The following is a 16,144-nucleotide window of genomic DNA, read 5'->3' as shown; positions in this document are numbered from 1 at the left end:
ATGCTTGTCTCAAGAGGCATATCTACGAAAGATTCTTGAAAAGTTTGGTATGTCGAATTCGAAGCCAGTTGTGACTCCAATAAACCCTCAATTCAAGCTGAGTATTGATCAGTGTCCCAATACTAATGTCGAAAGAGCCTATATGAACAACATCCCATATATTAATATAGTTGGTTCTTTGATGTATGCTATGGTCTGTACTAGACCCGACATATCATATGCAGTAAGTCTTGTAAGCAGGTATATGGCAAATCCTGGAAAGGCTCACTGGCAAGCATTGAAGTGGATTTTAAGGTACATAAATGGGTCTCTGAACAGGGTCCTAATTTATGGTGGAGCCTTGGGTGAAGATAGTAAAGCAGTAATCCTCTTCCACATCTCACGACACTCTGGAGCGAAGTCTTTCCAACTCTAAACATTCCATTGGTGGTTCACTCTACGGAGATGTCATTGGCCCAAAGACGCCGGGGGAGCCGGGATTTCCTGACGCATGCCGAACTGAAGTTTCGCACGGTCACTGTGGTGCATCTCTATATTATTGTATCATATGATAGTTATTTTTGTAGTTCAAGTTGGAGACCCATGCATGGTCTCCATTAAAATTGCATGGGAAAAAAATATTTAATATATTATTTGAAAGATGTTTGATATTTAAAATATAATTCTTAGATTATGAATAATTTAGTAGTAATACATCCTTTTGTCGAAGGTGATTCAAAAATTGACAATACATCACGATATTTCTCCTAGAGTTTTTGCTGTAAACCATCTCTTTAACACATAACCTTAAAAATATGAGAGAAAACAAATTATAGTACTATATCCATATCCTGCCTATCGTCATCTATGTACATCTATGTACATGCAGCATAGTTGGGGTAGCTTCAAATAAGAGTTGTATTTAGTTTTAGATATAATGTTGTTCAATCATAGACCAATAACTTTAATATTACATCGCATCAATCGCAGGATTAGTAACAATTTGAAAAATAGTATAACTTGAACTAACAAAACATTGCTGAAAAGAAATAGTCTAATTTGATAGATTAGTAGCAACAAAATATAATATGATTTATACGGAAAATTTCTTTGCCAACCTCCCTACCTTCTAGTCCACCTCTGGTGAAAACCCTATACTACCCCTAACTTCGGAAATGCACTTCCGAAATGCAAGAAAAAGGTGTTTTCGGAGATGCATCTCCGAAAGCGTCTTTTTTTTTGAAAAAATTGTCTTATTTCGGAATTTCATTTCCGAAAACAACATTTCGGAAGTGAACTTCCGAAATACTACGATTTCTGCAGATTTATCAAAACACTCCCCCTCCCCCATTCATTTACCCTAACTCAAAACAAAAACAAGCAAAGGCGAAAATTTGTGCAAACAGAATTCCAAGGCTGCATCAAGGCTCCAATCACATTGCTAAACAACATTCAAAAGCCCTCAAATCACTCAATTTGTAAGTTTTGAATTTGTTAGATTCATTATTCAAATGCATGTTATTTAGGGTTTCAATTGCATAAATGATATATGGGACTGGTTGTTAGTAGTATTTAGGTTGTTTAGAAGCTTTTTGAATTGGTTTTATGTTTGATTTTGGGGTCTGCCATGGAAGTTGCAGAAAACTCCATCGCAGGGGTGTTTTGGAAGTTCATTTCCGAAAACACCTTCATCCCAGTTTTCGAAAATGAACTTCTGAATTGTATCAGAAGTTCAAATTTTTTAGTTTTTTATTTTGTCTCACATATTAATCGATTTCAATTGTTTACAGGAACATGTCAGGCAACCAACCAGCACGCATCAGACAGGGTAGGGAGACCCAGACTGCGTCGGCTAGACGCGAGCGGGCGGCGGCGCAGCTGGCATCGACACAGGGACGGGGGCGGGGCTGGGGACGACGTGTGCGAGTACCCGAGGACGTGGGAGAGGGTACATCAGCTTCAGGGTCTAGGAGTAGGCTGGCTCGGGTATCTTCTTCCCGCCAGGGAGAGGAGGAGGATGAGGAGGAGGAGGAGGATATGCAAGTGCCATACCACGAGCCGAAGGGGGTACCGGATGTTGACCCTCCAGCCGGGGAGGAGGATGAGGAGGGGGACAGCTATCCGGGAGGGCCTTTTGACACTTCCGTGCTGATTCACTACCATGATCACGTCGCTCGGCGGATCTAGGAGGGAGATGTATTTTTTTTAATTTAACCGTTTATTTGTCACCATTTTTTATAATTTTACCGTTTATTTGTCGCTTATTTAATATATGTCGCTTATTTGTTTTTTTTTGTAATAGGAGAGAGAGCCATTGAAAATGGTGAACCACGCCAGGAAGATTTTTAGTCTGTTTAAACCAGCAGCTCAGTGGTTTAACGACCATGTGCGAGGTTCAGGGCTTAGCGGGCTCTGCATGACCGGGTACACCACCATCAGCACCGGCATGCAGGGGGCATTTGTGGAGCGCTGGCACAAGGAGACGTCTTCTTTCCACTTGCCGGTGGGGGAGATGACGATCACCTTGCATGACGTGCAGTGTCTTCTCCACCTGCCCATCAGGGGGTCGCTGTTCCACTCCCGGATCCAGAGGGTCGAGGCCAGTCAGTGGATGGCGCTCTATTTGGGCATGGAGCCCGAAGTTGCTGACTTCGAGTGCATCACGACTTCTGGGCCTCATATCCGGTTCACCATACTGAGCCGCTATTTCGAGCACCACCTGGACGCGGCGGCCGATGCCGAGCAGGCGAGTGACGACCTATTCACACAGTACCACCGCGGCTGCGCTCTCCGGTGCTGGTACATGCATGTGGTAGGCGCTGCTTGCTTTGTGGACAAGAGTGCAAGGTACGTCGACGTGACCTACCTACGCTATTTCATGGACCTGGATACCGTTCACCAGTGGAACTGGGGGTCAGCTACTCTGGCATATCTCTACCAGAAGCTGAATGAGGCCTCCAACTGGAGGACGAGGCAGTTGGTCGGATCCTGCACACTGCTTACGGTATGTTTTATTTTAATACATTATCGTATTTATTTATTTATTTATGTTTCGTATTTATTTTTAATACATTATCGTGTTTCTGTTTCAGAGCTGGATCATCTCCTACTTCTCCCGCATCCACGGCTTTCACTTCGATCATGCGTACGTGGACGCCATGCCCAGGGCCGCCAGATACGTTCTCCAGAGGGGGAACGATGCGGTGGGACCATACCGTCTGTACTTGGACCGCACGATGCATGACGACGTCACATGGAGGTCGTTCAGCGACTACGCTCAGATTGTCCCCTTTGACGGCATTGCACTATATTCAGGCTGGTTGGCTTGCGGGACCGGCATCATAGTTCGATATCTCCCTGAGCGGTGCATGCGTCAGTTCGGATTCGTGCAGCGGATACCCAGGTCACCCTTTGAGGCTGCTCCCGACACTGTGACCCGAGTGCAGCTCACTGCCATATGGGAGGACTGGGAGCATCATGTGGTACCAGAGGAGTACCGTCTCACTCGGGTCACCCAGGACTGGCACAGTGAGGAGGGGTACGTCACATGGTTCTACCGGGTGTCCCATCCTCTGCTGAGACCCGACGTTCCCGGCGCTCCTAGGCCATAACATGAGGAGATCCTGGAGAACCAGCAGGCCGAGGATGACCACGCCATTGATCTCATGCCGATCTGCCAGCGGATAGAGATGCTTGGGCGGGACGCGTTGGATCGAGGTATCGTTGATCCGGGCGGTCTAGAGGCAGTCGCCGTGATGGAGATGATCGTCACTGATGCGGGCCGTGCGGCGGGATACAGGCGACAGAGGAGGGCCCAGGGTGAGAGGGTTAGGCACACCCAGTAGTGGTCGGGTTTATTTATTTTTTGATTTCGGATTGTATCTTTCGCACAGTATTATTATTATTTTCGGTTTGTATATATTATTTGGATTGGATTTATCATATTAGTATTTTCAGTTTATCTGTTGCTTATTTTATTTGGCGTTTGTGTTTAATTAAAATGCGAGACTGTTTAAGAAAAAGCATAAAAAAAAACACAGTTTCTGCATAATTTGGAAGTTCATTTCCGAAGACACCCCCGTGAGGTGTTTTTGGAAGTTCATTTCCGAAGACACCCCCGTGAGGTGTTTTCGGAAGTTCATCTCCGAAGACACCCCCCATGAGGTGTTTTCGGAAATGCACTTCCGAATTGTGGAAATTTTTAAAAAAAAAAAAACGCTTCGGAAGTTCATTTCTGAAGCAGGGGTATTTTGGAATTTTCGCTAGGGGTGACCCCCATAGGGAGGTGGCTAAAGAAATTTTCTTTATACGAAAGAAGCAAAATAACTACAAACAAATGGAATATGGTTTAAATGATACTTGCTTATAAATACATGCTACATAACCATCCTTCTTATGAGCAAAATGGCAATATTTTTACGGAAGTCATCTTCGATTTAAAGATGTATTTTCTAACAAAATTTTTTGAACAAAATAAAGATGATTCACTTACAAAATGCTAAAATATGTGTATAAAAAATAAATCTAAATATAAATATAGATATCCGGAATTTAAGAACATTTTATAATTTTAACCGCTGATGAACACCCTGTAAAGTGGGATATTTAAAGGCTCAATCCCTTAGCCCACCGTTTCTCTCTCCTTTTATCAATTTTTTTCAAAGTCCCCCTCCACCTTATCAATTTATTGTACCAGATCATTTTCCACTGTATTTTTAATTTGTGGAAGTGGTAGAAAATGGCATTATAATGTGGAGAGGTTGTCATTATTTTTCATAATGACCTTTAATAATTCTTAGAAATGAACACAGTAACTGGAATATTTTAATTATGTATTTAGTTTATTTTTGAGAATTCACTCTATTCTCACACTATGAGGTTGTCAATTTTGCCATTATACTTTTAAGGTATATATTCGGAAGCATTTTTTTTTCCGTTGATTTGTTTTGTAGATATATTTATGTAATCTTTTTTTAACTGAATTAACTGAAAAAATCTAAATTTAAAAAAAAAGTGTTTTCAAAAATATATCTACGAAAACATGAGACATAAATATAATTACACCAAATACCCAAAAATATTATGGAGTAGATTGAAATATTACAATTGGATGACACTTCTCGCTGCAACCCAAGTAATACTTCACAAGCTTCATATTTATCATCATATTTATACAATTAGCTCATTTAGTGGTCACTTCAACTTCTACTATTAAAATTTTAATTGTCATAACTTTTACATTTATGTCCCTATTAATTTAATTAAATAGATATTTTTATTCAATAGTTGTTATTTTCGTTTGATAAATGTAAGGTTAATAATAATTAAATAGTGGTTTGAATATATTTTTGGTCTCTATAAAATATTAAAATTTTATTTTTAGTCCCTATAAAAGTAAATGACATGTTTTGGTCCCTACAAAATTATTATGAACGTAATTTTAGTCCATATTGTTAAATGAATGTGTATTTTTGATTGATGTTTAGAACGTTTTAAAAAGTTTCTTGAAAAAAAATTAAAAATTTGATTTCTAAGTCGAATTTTTCATTACTTTTATGATTGTCTTTTGAAATTTGAAAAATTCTTATTTAATTCTTATTATTTTAAAAAATTTTAAAATTTGGTTAATAAATATTTTACATTATTTTAAACTTGTATAAAAAATTTAAAAATTAAAGGGTAATTAAACAATTTTCAAAATTTTAAAAAATAACAGAGACTAAAACTGTATGCATAAAAATTTTAGAATGACCATTCATTGAAGTAACATTTTTTAGGGACTAAAATTGAATATTAATTTATTTATAGGGACGAAAAATATATTTAACCCTTAAATAATTAACTAATTACTGTAACTTTCATTTATAATTAGAAATTTCAAAACAAAACCCTAAAGCAAAATATTAGAATTAATTTTTAAAATTATCTTCTTTACTATTTTTCTCTTAGTAAAACACAACTTTAATAGCCAAACCAAAAAGCATTACACATATCATAGTCAATTAAAATAAGTCATACTCTATTCATAGTTTAGAAGCGGTTCTAATGGAAAAATCAGGAAACTACATAGTCATGAGAGACATTATACATAGATTATTCACAAGTTAAGACACAACTAAACCAAAAGCAACAACATATCATCCAACTATCCACTCTCTTGCAAACACCATCAATGACAATATGAGAGTGAGAATTCATAGTCTTTTTCCAAATTCAATTAAGGATGATTTCTTTGACTTGTATTTGCGCATTTCAACTATCTTTGGTCTCAAGATTGCCCAATCTTCTCAAATGTTCACAAATTAATAGACGACTAGAGATAGTATTGTACTGGGTGTTAGAATCATAAGCTTCCTCAGTCACTATAGAATGCCAATAGACACACATAAATGTGTTATATGACACAAAACTCTTTTGAGATATTTTGTCAAACACCAAAAGCGCAAACTTAACCCCTAAAAGAAAAAACACATAAATTTTTTCATATTTTCCATAATTACTACAAAATAGATAGTCCCTCAACTTTTTCTGTCTCTTATACGAACACTTAACTCATCGCCTAATTAGTAACAAACAAATACATGTAGATGGGTGAGTCTATTATACGGCGTGTCAAAATGGGTGGAGACGTCAGGAAGGCCTTTAAGTTGGAGAATGTTTCCTCGCCCATGCTAGTCCATTCAAATTTCTCTTTTTTCTTCAAGGTGGCAAAGAAATGTAAAGCCTTGTCACCTACACAAGAAAGAAAATGAGAAAGGGTGGTTAGGCGCCCTGTTAGTTGTTGAACGTCTTTAACATTAGACAGAATTCTCATGTTGATGATGAATTGGCAGTTGTTTGGGTTTGCCTCTTTCCTCTAAAGGAGCAATTGACAAGATTTAAGCACATGTTGTACCTTTACAGCAGTTCTAGGACATCTTTTAGATCTTCCACATATGGTTTTTCTTTTTTGGTGTTTTAACGATCATATCTTCAATGTAAACCTCCAAATTGCGCCCTATATGTTTTGAGAATACCACATCCTTGAGCCTTTGATAGGTGGCATGACACATGTATTTTTTTAGTCCAAAGGGCATGTCTTTATAATAGTAGCTACCATTATTAGACATGAATGTTGTCTTGGGTGCATCTACATGATCCATCTTGATCTGGTTGTAGCCAAAATAGGCGTCCATAAAACTCAGTGTCTTGTAGCTATAGGATCCATCAATTAGACGATATATGTTGGGTAGAGGATATATGTCTTTAGGGCATGCAATGTTGAGGTTGGTGAAGTCAATGCACATGCCACATTAATTTTTTTGAGTGTTTCTATACTAAGAAGTTGTTAGCCAACTAAGACGGGTATCTAACCTCGATTATGAAAACGATGCTTTTCAGCTTCCAAACTTCTTCATTGATGGCCACCCTCTTCTCCCTACTACATTGTGTTTCCAATATGATGACAAACCGCTTTTGTGTCTATCCTTGACATGTTAGAGGGTGCCCAAGAAAAAAATTATATGTTCCTCCTCAATAGGATGACCTCCTCGTCCTCATAATCAAATAGGGAGGTACGTAGTTTGGTGTCTTGATGGTCAAATGGCCCCAATACATACTTCCTTAAGCTCTTATGTGGGAGCGAGCCTTTCGTTCTCTATCTTAATCTAGGATTCCAAGTTACAGTGTCTATTTCTTGTGCGTTTAGATGACTTGCCCACTCATCATTTCCAGGTTGTTTTGGTAATATTCGTGGGTGATATTCTGATCTTCTTGAAATACTCCAATTTTCCCGCTAGATAGCAGATACTTCATGCTCAAATGGAGACATGACAATACCACCTTAACAAGTTAAGGGCATGCCACCCCATGATGATGTTGTATGAGGATAAGGTATTTATTATAAGATAAGTTATTCTAACTAACTTTGTGCTTGTTTTTTTAGCTAAATGTTGTTTCGAGCAATATATAACCCTTTACTCGTACCTGTTCGCCTGATAAACCAACTAGAGAAACTTTGAATGCTCATATGTCATTTGGGTCAAGCTAGAGCCCTTAAAAGGTGTCATAGAACAAGACATCTAGTGAGCTTCCAAGGTCAATCAATACTTCTTTCATGTCTCAGTCGTCATATTGTACCATGATGACCATAAGATCGTTGTTGTGAGGGAGGTTACTGACAACATCCTTGTTAGAGAAGGTGATCTTGGATTCTGTCTCCTTCTGCAGGTTTACCTTAGGGCCGTCACGTATGACACTGGTCATTAAAACCTGCTTGGCATGTTTCCCGTGAGAAGAACTAGACTCCTCCACTAACGAAACCGCAGACAGTAATGTTGATGATAATCTTGGAATCCTGTTTTGCCATCCTATAGGAGAAGGTGAAAAACTTTATCTATGGTATTTAAAGAGAGAATTCAATATCCACTTATTATCAAGATTGAGATATTTATAGGAGTATATTGGGCTGGATCTTAGAACCCAAGAAAACAATATTCACACATTCCACTTATAGAAGCACGTGAAATGGATAATTACTTTCCATATTTCTCTAGGAATGTGGCTTCCCCTTTTTTAACTCCCTCTTCCATACCGCTGTAGAAGGGGACACACCAATTTCCATGTTTCCATAAATGGGCGAGTAATCTAAAAAACGAACAACATAATTAGAAAATGGGCGCACACCATGATAAACAAACGCTCATAACAACGAATGAACGACAATAATCTGTGCTTTAAGCAAAGATTACTGTCCAACTATTTCTTGGAAAATTTAACGTATTGCATTGACTTTCTTTGTATTTTTTTAAATACATATGAATTAAATTTTATTTATTAAAGATTTAAAAAATTGACATTTAATAGTTAAATATTTTAAAATTACTTAAATAAAATAGAACTATTTACTTACCTAAATAAAAATCCTATAAGTTTTCATAAAAAGCATCTCCCAAAACAATTTTCAAGAATAATTCAAAGCATCTTCTTACTTTTTTCTCATTTTTTAAAAACCCATAACAAATAAATCTCATAAAAAAATTCACGCCCTTCCAAAAAAAATCTTTCACTAGTATTTTTATTTAGTCAAAAAGTGGTGTAAGGGAAGTCAAAAAATCCTTTTACACTAAAAATCACAAAAATCCCGCCACTAATCACGCACCATGCCCGAAAAAACTCATTATCTATATTAATTTAAAAAAAAAATCAAAAACCCAAAACCCCAACAGAAAGATAAACCAAAATCACCCCTTCACGTCCTTCTACATTCATTCCATCCACACACACTTTTCTTCTTCCTTTCTCTCACAAACGTGCCACCAACTTCACCATTTCTCTATAAAACCGAAAAAAAACCAGTGACTCTACCACAGCCAAAAATGGACGAGAACGGTGAAGGCTCCGAAGAGTACTTATTCAAGATCGTCCTAATCGGCGACTCCGCCGTCGGAAAATCCAACCTCCTCTCTCGATTCGCGCGAAACGAGTTCGATTCGAATTCCAAAGCGACGATCGGCGTCGAGTTTCAAACGCAGACGGTGGAAATCGACGGGAAAGAAGTGAAGGCGCAGATCTGGGATACGGCTGGTCAAGAACGGTTCAGAGCTGTTACTTCGGCTTATTACAGAGGTGCTTTTGGTGCGCTGGTGGTTTATGATATTAGTAGGAGAGGGACGTTTGATAGCATCAAGAGGTGGCTCGATGAACTTACGAGTGAGTTTATGTCTGCTTACTTTCTTTTCTTGATTATGAATCTATGATTATGTGCCTTTTTTGTGTTTGATTTTATGATTCATTCAACTATTTTTAGGAACTAATTTGTATGTTCTAGTACAATGTTACTCTCTTGAAGATTGATTGATGCTGCATTTGTTTCTAAGTATAAGTTGTTTTAAATAAATTTCCCCCCAAATTTTCCGAATTATTAGATAATGCATTTGAAATGGTTCTCTTAAGCCTCTTAAGTCATTTTAGTTGGTAGTTGTGCAGAGACGTTAGACTGATAGACTGTAGGGGTGTTAAGATGTCAGATTGCAGCTCACTTATTCAATTCTGATGAAATTCGGCTACTTGAAAAAAATACTACTAATTTTAGAGATTTCTAACTAATGCCGATAAAATTGGGTATGGAGTTTTTTAAAAGAATTAAGACTAACTTTGATGGAGTTTGAATTTTGTTTCCTGAGGTTATAATGTCAACCTCTTACTATGAGCTATGTCCTAATGGAAATGGACAATAAATAATACTAGTAATTTGTTTCACTTAAATCATTGACTCAAGGATAATTTAGGAAAATCCATAGAGAAAAAGATAATATTGTATTAGTTTCTTTTTTTAATATATATGTATATAAACATATTAAAATGTGTGTAATCAGTGAAAATTGTAATATATTTTCATAAGAATAGTTGGGTATGGAGCATGACGCCAGTTCGAACCTACGACATCTTCACTAATTTTGCTTTTATAGAGTGAAATTTCAGTTAAATATGTATTTTGGATATTATTCTATTTTTATATGCACTTACTTTATAAGAAACTAATAAATTGAGATATTTTTAAATGCAATATTATATTATGAAATTATGGTAAGATAGGATTAGACTTTTGTATAAAAAATTATACTTTAAGCGCGTGATTATTAAACTTGTTACATTAACATTTTCAAAAACCTAGGAATTGACCAGTTCTATGGTGCACAAGATAAGTCTTGTATCAGACAAAAGTTAGTTTTCAGCATTAGATTAATAAATCCCACCATGAATGCAATGAGATTTGTTGATCCAATAATAAAGAATGAATTTGTGTATGGTGCAAGACTAGCTTTGACTTGAATTTCTTCACCATAGGTTATTATTATATTAAGGTAAACTGACCTTTGTATGCATTATGTGAACACTTGTTAAAATATGTGGTTGAATCTAACTCAACCATATATAACCAACTTACTGGATGATTCCTTCCATTTATAAATACATGTTTCTGTCATATATATCCAATGTGGGATTTTATAACATACACTCGAGATCTTGCAAATATCTATTTAACATGAACTATATTTTATCATTAAATGTTGCTACCACCATAAGTGGTTCCTGACTGACTGTATTGTGAATTGCGATGAAGGAATGCTGTTGTGTGCACATTCTTAACTATAGACAACGTGAACTAGTTGAATAAACTTCCTTTTGCTTTATCTAATGTTATATTTATCTGACACTTTACTTGGAGATTGTGTTATCTAAATTACTAATTGACTGAAATCAGTTTTTAGCTGCCACACTTAATGACATGTGTCATTGTCAAAACTCAGATTCTACCTTATGATATATAGATTTGTCATAGCCTTACATCAAATTTAGCATATTATTTTAGTTCTGGTACATTATTATGAGTCAAAGTGTCAAATAGGAGTAAACCTTTATTTTTGTCTTAAAAAAAATAGAAGTGTACTTAAATGACATTTATATTATGACTCCTAAAAAAACACCCACCTCCCTTAGTTACTTGCTGGAGAAATTGTACTCACCTTCTCTCTGGTTTGTTTAAATTACACACGCATACCTAATGTAGTAAAGCACGAGATTTTAAGTAGGATCTGTCGAATTGTAAAGGATCGGAAAAATCATATCATTAACGGACGTAAGATCCTACAGAAGGAAAAAATAGTAATTTCATATATATTTATACAAACATACACAAAGACATAAAAATTATAATTCAGGCCCAAAAGAAAATCTAATATGTTTTTTTTTACGATCTTGCTTCAAAAAGCTCGATCTTGACCAGACCAGTGACGAAAAAGATCTTTCTCTGGTCATAGCACTCTTAGGCACGTAAGATATTACAATCCAATACCATCTTGACTACATTGTGTATACCCCTTCTATATTTCTAAATACAAGGAAAATGCATAATTTATAGGGGAGGTTAATAACTTTTTACCAAATAGAGGAGTGCGTGTGTCATTTAGACATTATCTTAAGGAAGCAAGTACAATTTTCTCCTTGTGTTATCAATTGAGTCTCTCCATTTTGCATAGTGTCATCAAATTAAATTTTTTTTCTGGACTAAGAATTTAGTATAATGGAGTCCCGATTTAGGGCTAATTTGATGGTAGTTTGTATGATAGATGGACTGAAATGATCAGGATTTGCATTATTTAGTGATTCAATTGATGTTTTAGAAGGTATATGCATTATTGAAGACTTGAATTAAATGGAAAATAAAACCTCTGGACTACCCAAGAATTTTGATACTCGGGAAATGGATTTTCTGCAATAGTCACATATCTCAATTGTGTGATGAAGATCAGATGACTTGTATTACAAAATGTATTTTAAATTTCTTAAACAGTTGAGGTCTGTCGCCTTAGTGACTGCAAAATGTCTCGGTCTGGCTTGTTAGGTCTGCCGCCAGAGTTAGTAAAAAGCATTCGGAAGAGAAACTTTTATAACTTGCCTTAAAACTCTTAATTCATATTGCATATTTGCTTTCCCTACAATTTTGTTACTGAGTTTGATTTTTGCTTAAATTGCAGCTCAAAATGATAGCACGGTAGCAAGAATGTTGGTTGGAAATAAGTGTGATTTGGAAAGTATCAGAGAAGTGAGCACAGAGGAAGGCAAAGCTTTTGCAGAAGAAGAAGGTTTGTTCTTTATGGAGACATCAGCACTCGATGCTACCAATGTCCAAAAGGCTTTTGAGATTGTCATCCGTGAAATTTACAACAACATCAGCCGCAAAGTCTTAAACTCTGATTCCTATAAGGCCGAATTGTCTGTGAATCGAGTAAGTCTGGTTGATGGGGCAGGATCAAAGAAAAATCTGCTCAATTTTTCATGTTGTTCTTGAGCAGCTTTTAGCTTTGACTTGAAATTGAATATCGATACTTGGATCTTTTAAGAGTAGTTTTGTTCTATACATTTTTGTTCTTCATTTGGGCCATTTTCCCTAGCTACTATTTCTTGGCAATTTTGTGTTTTAAATATCCAAATACTTAGTTAATTCTCTTTTGCTGGTTACTGATATTCAAATATGATGCTCCTATCGTCTCATTTTTTAATAAAATGATTCATTAGGTTGATTTTAATAGTAAAGTAATGTGTATAGTTTAAAATAATCATATTAATTATTGATTCAAAGTAATAGTTACTGTACTAGTCTACCTGTCGCACGGGATACAAATTTTTATGTTAAAAAAATATTTTATAATTTATTTTTTAAAATGTAATAATCATTAAATATCATAAAGCATAAGTATTATTTTAAAAACTACTATTATTAATAATATTATTATAATTAATAATCTTTACTTTTTATTTGATTTTTAATTTGCTAATTCCTAATTATTATATTTTTTATTGTTAATCTAATTTAATATTTATTACTTATCTTCTCTTTATTGTAATGATTAAAATCTATTCATTTTCTTCATACAAACTTGAATAGATATATTTCAACTTTAAATAAAAGTTCAATATTTCACTATGCTCTATGAATAAAGAACTCAAAAGACATGTTAAAAGATGTTAAAAGTTGGAGTGACACTCTTCAGGAGCACGCTATATAATCTCCATTTTATTTTTTAAATCTCTTCCCTTTGAGTTTAATTTTTTAAATATATTTCATTAATAATAATAATAATAATAATAATATGCAGATAAAATTATATTATCTAATTGAATTTTATTAATTAATATTCACTAATTATTAATACACATTGATTACAGAAAAAATATAATACACAATAAATCCTATAATAAATTAGGTGATGCATGAATCGTTGGAATCGAGTTTAAATAAGAATGCACAAACCGTGAGCTTGGAGGACGTGTTCTTGATGCTTCGGCCTTGGAGAGTGAATGAAAATCCCTCTGTGATGCTCCAGGAAGGTGTTTGAATCTCCAAAACGCCTTGAATTAACCTCTAACTCCAAAACCGATTTTGTTTTTTATCTTGAAATTTTGAAGTGTGGCACGAGTTATTGAGGCTGTCAAAAACGTATCTATGCACCAGGAATTGTTAGACTTATATAATGGAACAATTTAGGTCACCAAAAACTGAATGAATCTTATTGTATCAAGGATTTGCATTTGATGGAAATATGATTTGTAAATCTTTCTAAATTGGTCCAATTCAATCTTTTCTCATCAATCTTGTTTTGCACAAAATTGGGTGGAAAATATGATACTTATTTAATTGGATTTGATTGGAAATCAAATCCAAATCAAATCCCTTTCATAATTCCTTGATTATTTGATTTTAATCATATTTTTAAATGAATAAAAGTTCAAATAAAATCAAATATTCATCAAAAAGTCGTGGCTTTGAGATTGAATATCTTTGATGACTTGAGGAACAAGATTGGATCATAAAAGAGTGGGCCTCTTTGCAAAAAAAAAACCATTTTGACCCTTATTTGCTTCATGTATTTTACCAAACATTGACCAACTTTGACAAAGCATAACTCCTTCAATATTTATCATATGAAGATGTTCTAAGACTTTTTGGAAAGCTCAAGATGTCCCCTATAAGCCACCTTGGAACCTTATTTTGCACTTGGGGATTTTATCTTGATGATATTAGCTTTGACAAAAAACAGCTTTTGGTTGACTTTCAAAAAGACCTGTAATGTTTTGGCTCATATCTCCCAAATGAAGCATTTTTGGCCTTGGCTTTAGAGAGACAAAGTTGTAGAGAATTGAATTTCCTTCAAAATAATATTTGATTAGAAAATTTATGATGAACCATGTAAACGTTATGGCTGGTCAAAGTTCAGTTGACTTTTAGTCAAAAAACCCTAATTTAGAAACTTTGAGTTTTGTTGATTTCTGAACTTTTCTTGATGAATCATGATCAACCCTTGATCAAGTGATGAATTCCACTTCAAAACATTGATGTTGACAAAAAATCATGAATTTTGACTGTATGTTGACCACAGTTGACTTTTAGGTCAAACTAGTCGACTATTGACTATTTGAACATTTGACTGAGCAAACTTGTGAACTAAGACTTGAAATTTGTCATGAAGGTAGTTTGAATCATAATAGACCATATGAAATTCATTTGAGACCTTGGTACATCCTCTTCCCTTAAGAAATCCAAAACCTAGTTTGAGGACCCTTGATTAGGAGGAAGTGTGTATAACCTACCCTTGAGTTGTCTTGAGCTTTTGACAATTAGCTGGGCTTGAACATTGAAACGTGGAGGGAAAATTTTGGGGTATCACAGCTGCCCCTGTTCAATCTTTTTAAACCTGAGGACATAGATTGGCTTGTGTGCCTGTCGGAATCTGAAGGTGGAAGAGGATTAAACACTATAGTACCCAGAAATTTGCCCTTGCTGATGCAGGAACTTATGTTGGAGGTGGGATTAAAGATGCCATCCAGATGTTGGCAGAATGTTGTCAGAATGAATCTCTCTCTGGATTGTATCAGATAGGTATACTGAAGGGTGTCAGGATGAGCCATACACTAGGCCATGTACATGTTGAAGAATATTAGAACGAGCCGTCCATTAGGCTATATTTAGAGAGTGCCATCCATTAGTCTGTGTTAGAATGAGCCATCCATTAGGCTGTATCAGAGCGCGTCATCCATTAGGCTATAGAGAGAGCTAGCCATCCATTTAGGCTGTATTAGAAAGAGTCGTCCATTAGGCTATAGAAAGAGCCAGCCATTCACTAGGCTGTATTAGAGCGCGCCATCCATTAGGCTATAGAGAGAGCCAGCCATCCATTAGGCTGTATCAGAGAGAGTCGTCCATTAGGCTATAGAAAGAGTCAGCCATTCATTAGACTGTATTAGAATGAACCGTCCATTAGGCTATAGAAAGATCCATCCATCCATTAGGCTGTATTAGAATGAGCCATACATTAGGCTATATCAGAAGAGGCCATACATTAGGCGAGCCATTCATTAGGCTATCTCATAAGGGGCCATACATTAGGCTAGCCATTCATTAGGCTATCTCATAAGGGGCCATACATTAGGTGAGCCATACATTAGGCTATATCAGAAGGGATGATGAGAATACTGGAATGAGACATACGCTAGAATGTATTTGAAGGAGGGAGTCGTACATTAGACTATATGAATATGAGAATGAGTCGTACATTAGACTAAGTCTGAAGGAGTGAGTCATACATTAGACTACCTTTGAAGGAGTGATATTTGGATGAGTAAC

The 16,144-nt window shown here is 35.7% G+C and overlaps 1 protein-coding gene across 1 annotated transcript; it reads left to right on the top strand.

Moving 5' to 3' along the window:
- Positions 1–9,167: 9,167 nt before the first annotated feature.
- Positions 9,168–12,968, top strand: LOC131609203 (ras-related protein RABA5b-like). Its single transcript, XM_058880858.1, has 2 exons — positions 9,168–9,669; positions 12,498–12,968. Exons 1-2 carry the CDS (start codon positions 9,336–9,338, stop codon positions 12,809–12,811), a joined length of 648 nt encoding a protein of 215 aa, XP_058736841.1. The 5' UTR covers positions 9,168–9,335; the 3' UTR covers positions 12,812–12,968.
- The last annotated feature ends 3,176 nt before the right edge of the window (positions 12,969–16,144 follow it).

This window comes from Vicia villosa, linkage group LG6 (assembly GCF_029867415.1).
Source record: "Vicia villosa cultivar HV-30 ecotype Madison, WI linkage group LG6, Vvil1.0, whole genome shotgun sequence".
NCBI lineage: Eukaryota > Viridiplantae > Streptophyta > Magnoliopsida > Fabales > Fabaceae > Vicia > Vicia villosa.
Note: the sequence above shows the minus strand (reverse complement) of the source record. Positions and strands in the feature narration are given on the sequence as shown.

Bases quoted from the DNA above. Each gene is read 5' to 3' on its own strand.
- LOC131609203 (XM_058880858.1), top strand. From the start codon at position 9,336: ATGGACGAGAACGGTGAAGGCTCCGAAGAGTACTTATTCAAGATCGTC. The intron at 9,670-12,497 runs GTGAGTTTATGT...CTTAAATTGCAG, and splicing joins GTGGCTCGATGAACTTACGA to CTCAAAATGATAGCACGGTA.